The sequence below is a fragment of the Miscanthus floridulus genome, chromosome 11, assembly GCF_019320115.1.
Source record: "Miscanthus floridulus cultivar M001 chromosome 11, ASM1932011v1, whole genome shotgun sequence".
NCBI lineage: Eukaryota > Viridiplantae > Streptophyta > Magnoliopsida > Poales > Poaceae > Miscanthus > Miscanthus floridulus.
The window spans coordinates 97,237,477-97,252,852 of record NC_089590.1 but is presented as its reverse complement, the minus strand read 5'-3'; the positions used below and the strand labels follow the sequence as shown (position 1 = coordinate 97,252,852).

General features: G+C 42.6%; 1 protein-coding gene across 3 annotated transcripts; it reads left to right on the top strand.

The window, feature by feature from the left end:
* The first annotated feature begins 834 nt into the window (after nt 1-834).
* LOC136494335 (putative B3 domain-containing protein Os04g0676650) lies at nt 835-6,755 on the top strand. 3 transcript variants are annotated; one of them, XM_066490499.1, is made up of 10 exons: nt 835-1,285; nt 1,901-2,212; nt 3,185-3,235; nt 4,632-4,753; nt 4,833-4,961; nt 5,304-5,390; nt 5,556-5,656; nt 5,867-5,913; nt 5,994-6,070; nt 6,287-6,755. In XM_066490499.1, exons 1-10 carry the CDS (start codon nt 979-981, stop codon nt 6,407-6,409), a joined length of 1,356 nt encoding a protein of 451 aa, XP_066346596.1. In that variant the 5' UTR covers nt 835-978; the 3' UTR covers nt 6,410-6,755. The 3 variants fall into 3 exon arrangements, with proteins under 3 accessions (XP_066346596.1, XP_066346595.1, XP_066346597.1); XM_066490498.1 differs by having other exon boundaries at nt 3,185-3,237; nt 4,628-4,753; XM_066490500.1 differs by lacking the exon at nt 3,185-3,235.
* Nucleotides 6,756-15,376: the final 8,621 nt, after the last annotated feature.

The window sequence follows — 15,376 nt, the reverse complement described above, 5'->3', positions numbered from 1 at the left end:
TAAATGTGTTCATAGACACCAACCGTTTGGATGATGGATTCACCACAATTTGAGTCTTGCACAAATGTCCAATTGAAAAAGTACTCTCTAGAATGGAGAAAAAACTAGAACGAGAATCAAGCAATATAGCTATCAAAACGAAGCTAATTAAGCAACAAAATCAAAAGAGTGGATGTTTGTTACTAACCTTAAAGTAAAAAGATCAAGCCATTCTTCAAAATCCAAGCACTAGCTTCATAGTGAAGAGCAGCCGCAACAATAGAGGGAAGGGTCCAAACGCGCATCTATGTTCTCGGGATAGAAGAGGGGAGGAAGAAGAGGATGTCTGCAACATTTTTGTGTTGTAGGCTTATCACCGTCGGTTCTTGGCTAGAACTGACAGTGATAGAGCATAATCACTGTCGGCTCTTGGATTAAACCGGCAGTGATGAGTGGCCGCCAAAATACCGCCGGTTCAAGCCACAGACCGGCAGTGATATGGTCCTTCACTATCGGTTTTAGCCCAACCCCAATTATTTTTTTATTTTCAAGCTCATAACCGACAGTGAAGGTATATCACTGCCGGTTCTCACAAATTCGGCAGTGATGATGCCGGCAGTGATGTGTAAATCTGGCGTAGTGATATTCCACATGATATATACATAGAGGGTGTCTATCACAATTTCCAATACATGATTTAACTCCAAACTATGGTAGAATCTAGGCAGTATCACTTTCTTATAAGCATGTAACAGATGCCATATTTTTCGGCTGCCATTCCATTTATAGTTTTTGTTTGGCAGTGCAGGACAGCTTTCTTTTTGTCACAAGATATTTTACCCCGTCCTCGATCTCCCAAAGGAAAATTCTCCAAAGCCCGAAATAAAGCAGGCAGCACCCACAGAGAGACGACCTCTTCAAGGCCACAGCCGCGGCCACCACCACCTGGCCCCGTCCCTCCCTTCTCTTGCAGGCCATACACAGACGTCGCTGCTCCGCATGGCCAACGCGAAGGGCTCGTCCGCCGGCGCCGCCGGCTCAGGCCACGCCGACCTCGGCAGGGCCATTTCTCACGAGCAGCACCAGGCGTTCATGATGGCTTCCGTGCACCGGGCCGCCCCGGGGGCCGCGAACGTGCACCAGCAGCACTTCCACCAGTACCCCGCCGGCCTGATCCCAGCGCCGGTGGCAATGCCGGTTCACGTACCGGTGTCACAAACCCCGTACTCCGCCCAGATCGCGGTGCCGCCGCCGCAGCCGCTCATCCCACCACCAGACCACCGCCTGCACTCCCTGCCGCCTACCGGTCAGTACCCCGGACGACGCGCACGCCGAATTACGCGTTGGAGTCTCCGTGGTCTTGTAGTTTATTAGGGTTTCTTCGATGATGCTTCTAGGGTTTTGATGCGCGCTCGGATCTGTGCGTCGGCTCGCGCTACATGTGGGGCGATCTGATTCTGTCCCCGGTTGTTCTTATATTGGCGGGTTTTATGGTCTCGTAATAATTAGCTCCCGGCCCGGTTTTGATAATAACTTATGATTGGCCAGCTGTATTTCATCGTTGAAGTTATCTGCTCTACGGGTTCAGAGCCATTTTTCACGCAATTCTAAGATCTCCATTTGCCATTTTAATCTCACTTCAGGTGGTAGTGATCGATCACTGAGAAAATCTTTCAACCAGTTACCATTTATATCTAGCCATTCATATTGTGATTCTTTTTTTTTTTATCTCTGATAGATAACCATGTATGTACTACTAGATATGATTAGCATCATCGTCTTCCTGCAGGGATCATGTCGTTGTTCAGCATCTTTACTATGTTACACTTATCAATTCTTGCTACTTCATCTTCTTCTTCACTCTTCATCATTTTCATTACTATGTAAAAATCTAATTAAGCTTTGCTCCCATATTTTCCAGGATGCTACCAGGATTATTCTCCATATGGCAACACTGCATCTTTGCAGCACACAGCAGCAAGGGGTTTTGCAGACTGGGGAGCGCACAGCAATGCACTCGTGTCCTTGGCTCATGCCACTAGTTTTGCCAACGGGAGCAACAATATCAACAGCAATGGATTATTACATCAAAATTTATCCCCGTACACTACCCATACATGGACTACTACTTACGTGCAGAAGCCTTACAACACTGCTTATGCTCCTGCAACAATGAATATGAATATGCTCCAAAGTCCTTCCTTTCACAGCAACAACCATGAAAAAGAGTCAGGTATATATATGCGCGTGTACATTTGGCACTTAAAAATGGAATATCTGCATGAGTTTGCTTTGTGTAGTGGACTGGTCACTGGTGGATTGTTTCTAAGTAGTGGGGATAGTCAGTTAGAGGACCTCGGAGCTAGTGCAAAACTACAGAAAAAAAATTGTGTGTGTGTGTGTGTGTGGGGGGGGGGGGGGGGGGGGGGGTTGTGGCCTATCTTCTTTGGGTGCATAGAGCCGGGCCTGTGGTACAAATATGGTGAATAATTGATAGCAATAATTGATTTCTTGTTTTGGTGTGGGTGTTGCCGCACGCCGGCACCCATGTTGCCCTATATGGATCCGTTGCCCCTACTCGGGGCCATGATGTAGATTAAGAAAGGAGATAGGAGTAGTATTTTGCTTGCTTGTATTCATTAATGACGTTTCCTCCTTATTTGAGATTGTTGGCTCTAGCAAAACCTCTAACAAATTAACAAAGCAAATTCCTGATCACAACAAGACAATTTTGTCTAATGATATGATTTACCTTGATTCAAAAATAACTAGCTCAATATTCTTATTTGAGTGGCCGTAGCTTGACTTGTGGCGCCACCATAGATGCAAACCCACATAAGATTTTGGCACTATGTTATCTTGGAGTGGAGGGACCCTATCTTAAGGGTTTGCTTTAACTCATGAGAACTTGAGGGAAAATGTACGTTACGAGTGAAGCTGTTTGAAGTAGAAATGGTTTGTCACATTCATCATTATAGCGCAAGGGTTGACCACATGAAGTAGGGTAGTGATATATGTCAAATAGGGGCATATTGGTCTTTATTTCTCTTAGGAGATTTCTTCCAAGACCACAGTCTCATTTAGACGTGTCGGTCTTCCAAATGTCAAGGTAGATTCATCAGCTGTTTTTGGTAAATACAAACCCACCTAGGGCATGTAGAAATTTTAGATAAACTGCTCACCTCTTTTCTAACTCTTATGCAAGTTTTTCCATCCACGAGCCCCTGCAAGGATTCTACTCCAGTCGTTCCAAATTGTAAGTCTTTCTGGCTTTTCTAGGTACATTGCTTTTGCTACGCACCTAGATATTATGTCTATATACATAGTAAAAGCTATATATCTAAAAAAGTCAGAACGATTTACAATTTAGAAAGGAGGGAGTACTTGGCACCATGCTTCTTCATTTGTTATTAAAGTTGTTGGTTAAAAAATCATAAATGAAGCGGAGGTTCGATAGGGTTATCTTTATGGTTCAGAGAAGTTAGAGTAACGGTTTGGGGCCCATTAGGTCAAGGAGCTTAATTCATAGGGAATTAGAGGCATAGCATGGAGTATTACATGAGGCTATGGGTTGTAAGCAGGGGCGGACACAGCGGTGCCCAGATCGGAGCAGTGGAACCCCTGTGGAGTCCCCATGAATTTTTAGGCAGGGGGGCTGAGACTTAAGATCGAACAACAGTGTTGTTCAGCCCCCCTGAAATATTTCCTGGGTCCGCCGCTGGTTGTAAGAATGTAAAGGGATGGCCATGAGAGGTTTCGGTTGCTGTTTTGGGGGACGAGTGGGTTGGTGTTGGTGGGGGAGGGGCATTATATACTCTGGTTAATTTCTAAACAGCCTCAATTTCAAAATTAGTTCCGCTCGAAAGTAAAAAACGCTCCGCACCTTGTTCTTTATTGAAATCCAGAAGCGCCTAGATAGATTTATTTTATTTTTCTTGGAGAACAAAGAGCATTTAATTTTTTTGCGATAGAAAGTGCGGGGTTACATTATGATTAACTAGCATACTCTGCGTGTTGTCGTGGTTTTTTTTTTTAAATAAATCTATTTTATATATAGTATTACTATATGGTATTATGTATACTGTGTGTATATATGAATCTGACTTGCATGTTATTTTATTGTATCGGATCTGGTAAAAAATCAGTAAGCTAATAGAAGAAAAACCAATAGAATATTTGATCACATTATATAAGAATAGGTGACGAAACAAATAGTATATGTAAATGACTTTACGTTAATAGATTAGAGATAAAAGTATTGCACATAATAGAGATGACGTGGATGTTTTTTTTTTGTAATTAATAAGGGATGACATGGATAGCTTGCATGAAAGGATTACAAATTAGTAGGACACTTAGTGAGGAATGATGTGAACAGCTTGCATGAAGAGAGAAAACATCCAATGGGATTTAGCTTTATAAGAGTATATAGATTTATAAACATCCCCAGCAACCAAACATTTCTTTTCCAATGCATCCAAGTGCATGTTTCATAAATATGTGATACTAATATAGAAGCCTAGTCTCTAAACCTTGCATTTCGTTGACAAAAAAATATATGCATGTCATGCAGCTATATATGGTTTGAAATAAAAGGAGAAATGTACTGTGTGTTGCTTCATTACTTATCATTTGGTGGTGCGCTGGTGCAGTTTTTTCAAATAGCTTTAACATGGGCCCATCAGTGACACCTACCTCCCCTTTTCAACTTATGTCTCCAAGCTCAACCAACTACACTTTCACTCAAATCTTCGAGGAAACCAACAACTTAGAGGTAACATTAGGACTCTTTCAGAGTATGGTGAAAATGTTTTTTTGTTCATATGAGCAGTTATGGTGTCATGATTCTCCAGGACTCTTCAAGAGACTTTGGAGGTGGGGATAACGAAAGCAACAACAGTGAGGAACCAGACCCCACTACGGCTGTGGAGATGGAAGACCTAAACCAGGGCAATGGCCATATTAATGTTACAAATAAAATAGTATGTTGTCATTTTAATGCATCTTGTGCTTTGTTGATACTATTAGTATTTTCTATACATGATTAACACATTATTTAACTCAAGAAAATAATTTTACTCATGTTAAAATAATTTTAACATGATTTTAGGTACTCCCGATTTTCCAAATTGTAAGCCAAAATGACTTACAATTTGGAATGGAGGGAGTAGCTAAAATGTACTATAGAAGGTATCACTCTCCAGTAGGTATTACTGGTATGCCAAAATTCATTGCTAACCACTTAAACAATCTATCATATTTGATGGCTGCCTCCTGAACTAAGTCCTTTTTTTTCTCATATGCCAATCTGTTACATACAAAAGGTCAACTGTCAAGATTACCGTATGGTCTTGCGCAAGGACTTGACAAACAGTGACGTTGGAAACATTGGAAGAATTGTGCTGCCAAAGGTAGATACTTGCACTTGCATATCCTGTTAATTGGGCTTTACTCTCTGGTATGTTTACTGTGTTCTACATTATATTTCCAGCACGAACCCCAGCTGTAATGAAAGTAAATTTTTAACTGTGAGCTGCAAGTCATCTTGCAATTTCACCTTTTTCTGAATTCTGTAGAAAGATGCAGAGCCTAATCTTCCAATCTTGGAAGATAAGGATGGCCTGATACTGGAAATGGACGACTTTGAGCTCCCAGCTGTATGGAAGTTTAAGTACAGGTATCTTCACCATATTGTACTACTATTGGTTGCTCAAATGCCAGAGTTTCTGACGATCAACAGTTTAGAGTGAACATTTGCCTGTAATTTCTCCAGATGCCAAAAAGTAAAACGCTTACATTGTGCAAGCCTCAGCTTTGAGGATTGATATATCTGCCTGTTGCTCGGCTATTGAATTTTATCATGCTGATGCAATACATTTTCTTTCAGGTACTGGCCTAATAATAAGAGTAGGATGTATATCTTGGAAACTACTGGTAAGTTGATAATAGAGTAAAAGTAACTCTGAACTTAGAATTCTGTATAGATGTCAAAAAATTGCATGTCCTATTCTCAGGTGAATTTGTTAAGAGGCATGGACTTCAAGCTAAGGACATCCTCATCATTTACAGGAACAAGAAATCTGGCAGATATGTATGTAAAAGTTAATATTACCCACTTTCTTATTCTGCCAGCTACATTCTACGGAGTATTATTGTTCCTCTGATCATATCCATCTTGCATCCTGACACCTCTGATCATATTAAGAGTTACTTTCCATTGTACGGAGTAATATGTATGTATTCTCTCATTTTCTTTTCCTGACAGCTCTATTCTATCTTCTCATGCCTCTCTCCTCTCTGTGCTAAGGTTGCCCGCGCGGTGAAGGCTGAGCACATACCAGCACCAGGATGCGAGTGCATCAAGGCAGGCAACCCCAGAGAAGAGTGCGGCTTCTCCGTCAGTCCTTTGACCAAGAAGGTTACCATGTAGATGGTTAGAGCTTCGTACCTGAATCTGGGCGTCAATAGATAAAAAAAAAACATCAGAAATGTATGGTGTAGGCTGTTGCCGTGCAGGAGCACGTCGGGAATCGCCGCTTGATGAACCTGGAGCCAAGGAAACTATTGTGATCGAGGTTGTATCATCGAAACTGAATTCCCCCTGAACCTGCCTAGGCCTGTACTGTACTGTACTGTTTCCCTTGTTGTTGGCAACTATGCTGTTACATACTTACATGTAGGCATGTAGCTTGAGATAAATGAATTTGCTTTGTACCTGTACATATTTCGTGTTTGGATAATTCGGTGAGAAACAAGTCATGGGCGTTGTGCCGTCTTCTTAATAATTCTGATCCCCATGGCGCCGTAGATATATATTTGTTTTCATTTCTGAAGTCGTTGCCTTTTTTTCATTTCACTGATAGATAGAAAATGGCCGGTCCAATTCCATGGTTTGGTGTGATTTCCTTGAACCTTTAGAAACCTAGCCTCTGCCGCTCAGTGGCCCTATAACAAGCCTAGCGGTTTAGCTCCCGCCAAGGTCCAGAGGTGTCCTTGCTCTCGCGCCTCCTGAAGCAACGACACCGACGGTCCTGAAAAGCACTTGAGCAGTGAAGGTTTTCATATCAGACAAGCAGGTAAGAATATGGGTTATTATTGGTGAAGGCATCAAGATCAAGTGGGCTCACTATTCAGGACAGCTAATGTTGTGATTGGACCTAGTGGCTTTAGTATGTTAAATCTTTTCGGTCCAGCAGGAATAGGCTAAAGGTTGTAGACTTCTAGTGAGATCTAGCTGAAATTGTTGTGACCTAATCACGACCTATTTGAACACGAGACACATAGGTGCAGTAGCACGGAATGAAAAGTATCATGGGAGGACATGGGAAAGCATGTAAAGCATGCTCATCAGTCCCTGGAGCTATAATCTATCCCACACCACCTAGAGACTACGCACCTACTCCTGCAGTAGCATCTATGATCAGAACCAATCATGTGTGTGTTGTTGTCATCTTTCTAATAAGGGAAATGTGGAGTTGTATTTTAGTTTACTTCATTTTTTCGGAAAACTAGTTGGTCTAGAAAAAGGCTAGCCACCAGCTGTAGTACATGAAAAATAATTGAACTGCTCAAGGAGACACCAGAGTGAAGAAGGTTTATCCTTGCTCGGTAGTAGGATTAAATTAAATTAAAGACCATCACTTTCTGATAAAACATGTGACAGAACCGTCCAATTTATACAAGATCAAGTATGGCTGTCACCGCTAACACGTTGACACACGCATACTTTCACTTATATAAACCCGGTAGTCCGTCGAGTGTCACGAAGGACCTCGGTAAATCAACATCACAACCAAGATCGTATGATTAAGCAAATATACATCACATACGCAGAGTTGCAGCGAAAATAATATTACAATTGGGTTCACAAATAATAGTACAAGTTTGGGTTTCAAAACCGATTAGTAAAAACAACATAGCTTTCAAATGATTACATTAATATAAGTTTCAAATACATTGCTAGCATAAGTAACATCCTCTGACAAAAGCATATAGATGAGAAATAAATATAGAGTCACCGAGCCCACCGGCTGTTAGCCACCATCTTCAGCGGGCCGAGAACTTCACCTGCAACATGGTGGGATAAAACCTGAGTACTCGAATATACTCAGCTAGACTTACCCGTCATAAAACAGAAATAAAGTGACACCAAAGAGTATGCAAGGCTTTATAGGTGGAGCTAGCTTGGCAAAATTTTACATAAAAGCCACTAGTTGAGCTATACATTTTACAATTCGGTAACCAAGTTAATTATAGCTATCCATCTCTTGATTAGCAACTAACCTATGCCAAACATGTGGAATATCATTTAGTAACAGGCAATAGTAACCATAGTTGGTGTAGTAATGTGAGTATCATCATCATAACCATCAAGTTTCCATTAAGTTACTCTACGTTGCCGTTGCTCAGTCAAGTTCTCACTATCCGGGAGAGACAACGATTTGAATCGATTCCTACCCAGCTGGGGAATTATTCCTAACACACATCCAAGCAACCTGATCAGTGGTCGCCTCGGGTCACCTTTGGTACAGCTCAGGAACAAATTCGTGGGTCCGAACAGTGCCGCACTCTCAGGGAATCCACTCTGCCAGGATGTCAATCTGCCCTTTGGACTTACACCAATGGCTCCTCGCACATCCTTACTACCGCTAGAGTGCGCACTTTCACTTCCTGGCTTCCGGCCTGAGTTGAGCTACTCGGCTTCGCGGGCAGAACGAGTTATCCGGCCTACTAAGTGATAGGCATACGTTCAACATGACATGAGGACGTACAACGAATCGGTCCTTAACCGACACAGACGAGGATAGATCCACACCCAAGACCTCAATGTCTTGTTGCTTCTCTATCGACATCCCGCCCGGTCTCCATTCATTATTAACACATGGTTATTTCCACGATAGCAAATATAGCCAACCGTGCTTTGGTATCCACCTATATCTCGTAGGTGACAGGAAATCACCCGACTTCTACCAGTCTAAGCATCGCTAAGAATACATTCGATCCTAGACCTACATAGGATTCAAGGTATATTTCTGGACAAGGTAGTTCTATGCATCAAGTGGTTCCAATCAACTCTTATAACCTAATGCATCAAACATAAAGAACTCAAGTGATATTTATAAAAACGTAGGAGGCTTAGAATACTCTGGGGCTTGCCTGGGATCCAACACTAGGTCAGTGTTTGTTAGATGACACTCGCTAGGCGAGTATCTCCTATCTCAGCACTTGCTTAGTCCTTCCATCTTCAGGATAGGTCCACCATACACCGTCTTTGGGTTTGGCTCCAACATCACGTCCTTCACGTGGTTCATCTAGCGTACCTAGATGAGATGCAAGATGCAAGTGCATGAACATGAAGAATGGTAATATGAGATGCATTACATAATAGCATTCAAGACAAACATAAGATCATGTAAGACATAGACACCTAGAGTTATTTAACTAAACATCACATAACCTATTATAAAAGGATAGAAAGCATATTAAGTATGGCACATAAGTGAACTTAAGTTCAGATATTGCACTCATGCATTGATCAAGAACTAACCAACATGTTTAGCCAAAACAAGAGCAAGCTAAAGCAATCACATAGCACATGTATAGAAATCTGGACAACAGCACAGTAGTCACTTGTTTTATCCATAATTAGAGATCCAGATATCCAAAGAAGGTGATCCTAGACTTTCTAGAAAGCTAATGAAATTAACTACAACATTGTTAATATCGTCAAAAGCTTATTCCAAAGCTAACTAGATCAAACATACCAATGTTTCAGATATGTATAGAACTAGGACAGAAAAGTAGTAGTAATTTTAAAAATGCATAACTGGAGTTACATACATCCAACAAGCATGAGACTTAACTTTATAGAAATCTTATTAAATTATCTAAAACATGTTTATTATAATCACAAGGTGATTCCACAATTAACAAGGTCAATCAAGCATAATTGAGCACCTCTGTCCAGACTTGGACAGATTCTGCTATGCAACTTCACAAGCTTGTAACTGGAGCTCTACAACACCAAAAGGGGTGATCTAGGATAATTTGGAAATCTTAAGGAAATCACTATAACACTTATATTATCACTAAGACATGATTTCATACTTAACTAGGTCAAACAATGAAATCCTTCAAATCTGTATAGAGCATAGACCAAACATGACAGATCATTTGTCAAATTCATAACTCCTAAACTATCAGGCCTATGGTCATGCAATTTGAACACAAGTAAGATTATGAAATTAGCTACAACTTTGGTATTCACTAAAACCACAGCAAACATCATTTACATCACGAAAATAATTGCACAAGCAAAACTGCACATGAAGCCTAAACAGCAGTGGTACAGAAAACTGATAGGAACTTCAGAAAAACATAGCTGGAGTTCTAGACCTCCAACAAACATGAATCATAACTTTTTGAAAAGCTTATGAAGTTACCTACAACTTTATTATTCTCATCTTAACATGATTCTATAGTTAACAAGGTCAATTAATCCAATGAATGCATCTCTATCCAAAACATGTACAGAATCTGACATGCCACTTTAAATAGCTATAACTAGAGTTCTACATGTCCAATAAATGTGGTTCTAGACTTTTTAGAAAGCTTAGCAAATTCTAAACAACTTTTTTATAAACACCTAGAGCTAATTATATTATTAAAAGTCGTACCAACAAGGCAACCCTATTTGGGTTTGGGCAGAAACAGTCACATAAATTTAAGCAACTATAACTAAAAATCTACTTAACCAAAAATTATGATTTTTAGCTTTTTGAAAAGCTTAAGAAAAGTAATAACTAAGCCAATTAATACAAACATGCAGGCCTATTCAGAATAGGAGCAAAGCAATATAGGGTATTTGTTATTTTTGTAGCTCTTAAACTATCAATCCTAAACTCTTGAAATTTTTACCTGACATCAACCATCGCCTGAGTAGCATTCCATAAAAAATTCACATTTATTTTAGCAATACAACTGCAGTTATGAAAAAGACAAGTACAACTAGTATTCAAAACCTAACCTGCATAAATCTATTTTACAGCAAAATAATTAAACTAAAACATGCCATATTATAGATCTACTGCATAGATAATTTCACAAGAATTCCAAAAAGTCCATATTTGTTGTTTTAAGATTTTTATACTAATTACTATGATTTTTCAAAGTTTAGCACCGAAATCTGCAAAAGAAAAGATTAAACCGAAAAAAGAAATACTTTTGCATTGGGAACCCTAGAGATCTCAGAAACCAACTAAGCGCATATATATAAATATATGTGTCTGGCATTTATGCAAAGTGGACACATGAAAAAGCTTCTATTTATGATTCGGTTCTTCTTCTTCAACCTCACGCGGCAGAGGCGCCGGGAAGGTGGCCGGGCTGGCTGGCTGGAGGCCAGCGGTGGCAGGGAAAGGGCCGGCCGGCTCTGCCGTGGCCGTCTGTGGCTTTAGCCCGGCCGGCTGGAGCCAACAGCGGCGTGGCTGGGGCGGCAGCGGCCAGAGGCGACGGCAGGGCGGCGCGCCGGTGGCAGCAGGCGAGGGCGAACGCGCTGGCGCTTGGCCGGCTGGCTGGCTGGCTCGCTGCGAAGGAGGGCCGGGGCCGCGCCGGGGCCCTGGCTCGGCCAGCCGCGGGCAGCAGCGGCCCGGCCGCAGGCTGCGCGAGCGGCAGCGGGAGCTGGCCGGCGGCATGGTGCCGGCCAGGAGAGAGCAGGAAAGGGAAGGGGAAGGGAGAGAGTGGAGAGGGCAGGGGCAGGGCTCGGGCTCGGCCTCTCCAAAACGACACGCGACGGCGAGGTGGCGCACATGCAGCGAGCGCGAGACCACGTGGCGCTCGGTCCTGCACACGGTCAGTTCTGTTCGATCAGATTCAAAACTCAAATTCTACCCCAAAAATGTGACTAAACATCAATCTTTGTCCCTTCGTATCTCCTAATCCGTTTAGTTTTGGCATAAGCGATAGTAACAAATGCTGTATATCTATATAAGTACTAAAACTTTTCTTAAATGTTTTTGGTCTAACTAGGATTATATTGGAAGATAGAGAGCTTCAAAGTAGGGCTCATGAAACTGAAAAATCAGTTTTCAGTTAACCCAGACTTAGCAAAATTTCGAGCTCCCAAAACAGCCATGGATTCCAACTTGAGGGCTCGGTTTGACTTGCTTACAAGCTGATCTAGCTCTTGGTACAAAAACAAAGTTTGTTCTACTCCACTCAAAATTCAACTTTTATTTAGGTTACACTGCCATGCAAAGACTCTAAGCTACAGTTCAAACCAAGTCAAAGTAGCATCACGATAAAGCTTAAATTAGAGTTTTAGACCGATTGAGGCATTTTCTTGACTTCTGCTCAACACGAACCCCTCATGACTTTTGTGGTAGAGTTCAATTAGAGTCATTTGGGCAAGGTAGCAAGGTTTGATCGATATCTCATATTCCCTTAATAAAGCAATCCAAGAAAGATTATAACTTATCATTTCATGTGACTTCTTGATTCCAAACTTCATGACACTTTTTCACTGGTCAAGATGGATGCATGTTGATGTAATGTACATGAAATAAGCATGTTTGATATTACTCTTGCATAATCTTAACAAGGGTACACATGTAAGTAAAGGTGTGTTGTCCCAGTTTAAGTTGGAGCTCACTCTTGTAGATTTGATCTTGACACTTTCATCACCACTTAACATGTCATGTTTGAGCTCAAACGCATTGCTTAACTGGTGACAAACACCTGGGGTGTTACAAAACATACCCAAACTTTCCCAGCTGATTATTCCTCAATGCTGTAGTATATATGCTGTCACTATATATACCTTCAATACTCCAGCTGATTATTCCTCCTCGGTGACCAACTAATCTGCTGACAGTTAACACACATGGAATGCCATTTCAGGTTGGCAAACGGCATTTCAGCGATCTCTGCAGGTATATTAAATGTACAGTGACCCAAGTCCCAGCAAAGCTCACATAAAACAATGACCTTCTTAAGTTTTAAAAAAAACAGTGACCTCCGATCCTACAGTTATGGTACCCCTGATCATCAGCCCTTGCATTTGGACCAGGGCGCCTGACTAGCTGTTAAGAGGTGGAGCCGAAGAAAAATCTGACGCTTGCTTGGTGACCCAAAATCTAATCCAGGTACTACTAACCTGACAAGTACGCCATGATGTTGTCAGGGCTACCATCACACAAACCTGGCCTGACAACGACAACCCCGGCCTATACGCCTACCAAACGTACGTACGACAATAGCACCGCTCTTGACGTACACACTATGTTCCTATCTCCAAAAAACTCACACAGCATTATTTATTGCCTTCTGTTTTAATCTTTGGAGAATGTGCAGGAAGAGCTGAAATAATGCCACTAGAGCCTTCATCTTGTGCCATTTTTAACAGTTTCCTGTCCCTGAGAATGAGATTACCTTCGTGCTGACCCGACAGCTAGAGAGACGCATGAATGCCTTTTCGACTGACCTGTGACACGAACACGACGTGCTCAGTTGCTCACGAGCGGGATGAGCCCGACGCCCCGACCGACCGGTGGTGGATCGGAAGACGGATGGCTGCTGCTGACGACTACGGGCCACCGTGATTCTTATTCCGGGGGCGTCGACGGCGACAAGCCTAGCTAGGCCGGCGGTGGTGGGGGCCGGCGGCGACGGCGCTTTTGCCGATTCCTCTCAGCAACCTCACCTCACGTCACCCTTCCTGCTGTGTCCCGATGCGTCCACCATTGCGCATGTGTACATGTACCTGCCTGCTCGCGACCGGCGTTGTTCGCTGCACTTTGCCGCGCCCGTCTTTTTCAGCCGGATAGGATATATAGGCGCGGCAAGTACATATACAAGAAGAAGAAGCACGGTAGATTGCCAAGGCATTTATATTGTGGTGATCATGATCAGCATATACTAATACTCCTATATAGTGTTATATATATACAACAAAAATACACTTGTGTGTGGTGAGTGGCATGAGGACCACAGGCCACAGGTGAAGAAGAGACTTCAAGCCATCGTCCATGCATGCAAAAATGTTTTGCAAGTACTCCATGCATGGAGATGGGGGTGGTTGTTGCCCTGTCACCATGCATAACCACCACAACAGTACAATACCCTGGTGCTGTTGCAGGGTCAGTGGAAGTGGTGATTAGACCCTGTTCATGGATAGTTTAGGTGTCATAATTGAAGCCTAGGGAGGAGGTGCTAAGACCCTAGCTAGTAGTCTCAAACGAAAGAGCAGCCACAAAACAAGGCCGGATGGCACAGGTTTTGCTGCCAGATTGGATGTCTTAAGTTGCATTGCACCCTGATCCTGCCAGCATGCATGGCCATCACAGCTTGGTGACATCTCTTGTCCAGAGGTAGGAAACTAGCAACTCACACTCACACCCAGGGGTGTAGCTAGCCTTTACAAATTTAAGTGCATCTACCCACCCCCTTTCGATGTTGAGATGGATGCAAGCCCATAACATTATGCAGGCTAGGGAAGCAGCAGAGGAAAGAATCCACCATACAGATCTCAGCTCTGATTGATAAGTTGATTGTGGATGACGAGGATAAAACCTGAAATGCGCTTTCGAAATTGCGATAGAGCCGAAGGGCTGGTTTTTTGGGACTTGCTGGTGCTGCCTTTCACGCAAAGCAACGCGATGCCCTGCCCTGCACTCCCTGCTTCACCGGCCGGATCACAATCATGCAGCTGTGTTTGGGAGTAGTGGAAGGCCGGGATGGTTCAGTATATGGCCCTTTTCGCAGTGCGATGTGAAGAGCCATGCATCCTGTTGATTGTTGAAGCAGCTCGGATGCCACTTTCAGGAGCACAAGGGGGGACACACTCCACTTCAGTCTCATCTCCAGAAAATTCACTACAGTAAGAATTGGCCATGTAGGAGTACAACACAAGCATATCCTTTGATATTCAGGTATAATTATCAGAAGGCAAGTAACTTATTGCCTAGTCAGAACTCTAAACATTCAGAAATTTTGAATTTAGTACTCGAACATGACGTCAGGTAGTATTGACTTGTAGTACTACTCAGCAACTGATTCTGCATGTGTCACTGAAAGCAAAACTGCAGAGTTTTCACAGCAAAGTACGCAGACGTAGTACTACCACTGTTTCTCATGCCTGAAAAGCAAGACTGCAGAGTATCTGGAAGCTGAAAAATGTTCTCTGCGCATCATGCCTGCGCCCAACCAACAGGGACTCTACAAGTTGGTTGTCATATCAGGTTTATTTGCAGCATTTACAATTCAAGGGAGGAGTCTCTGATTCATTGCATCTCGATGATTTTTTTGACCACGATGATTGGTTTGTCGTTAACCGTTTCGTTACACACGGGAGGAGGGTAGGAGAGGAATAGTGTGTGTGAGAGAGAGAGAGGGGGAGGAA

Excerpts from the sequence above, each read along its gene's own strand:
- LOC136494335 (XM_066490498.1), top strand. The coding sequence starts at position 979 with ATGGCCAACGCGAAGGGCTCGTCCGCCGGCGCCGCCGGCTCAGGCCAC. Across the intron at positions 4,754-4,832 it reads AGGAAACCAACAACTTAGAG|GACTCTTCAAGAGACTTTGG; the intron begins GTAACATTAGGA and ends ATGATTCTCCAG. Across the intron at positions 5,657-5,866 it reads GTATGGAAGTTTAAGTACAG|GTACTGGCCTAATAATAAGA; the intron begins GTATCTTCACCA and ends ATTTTCTTTCAG.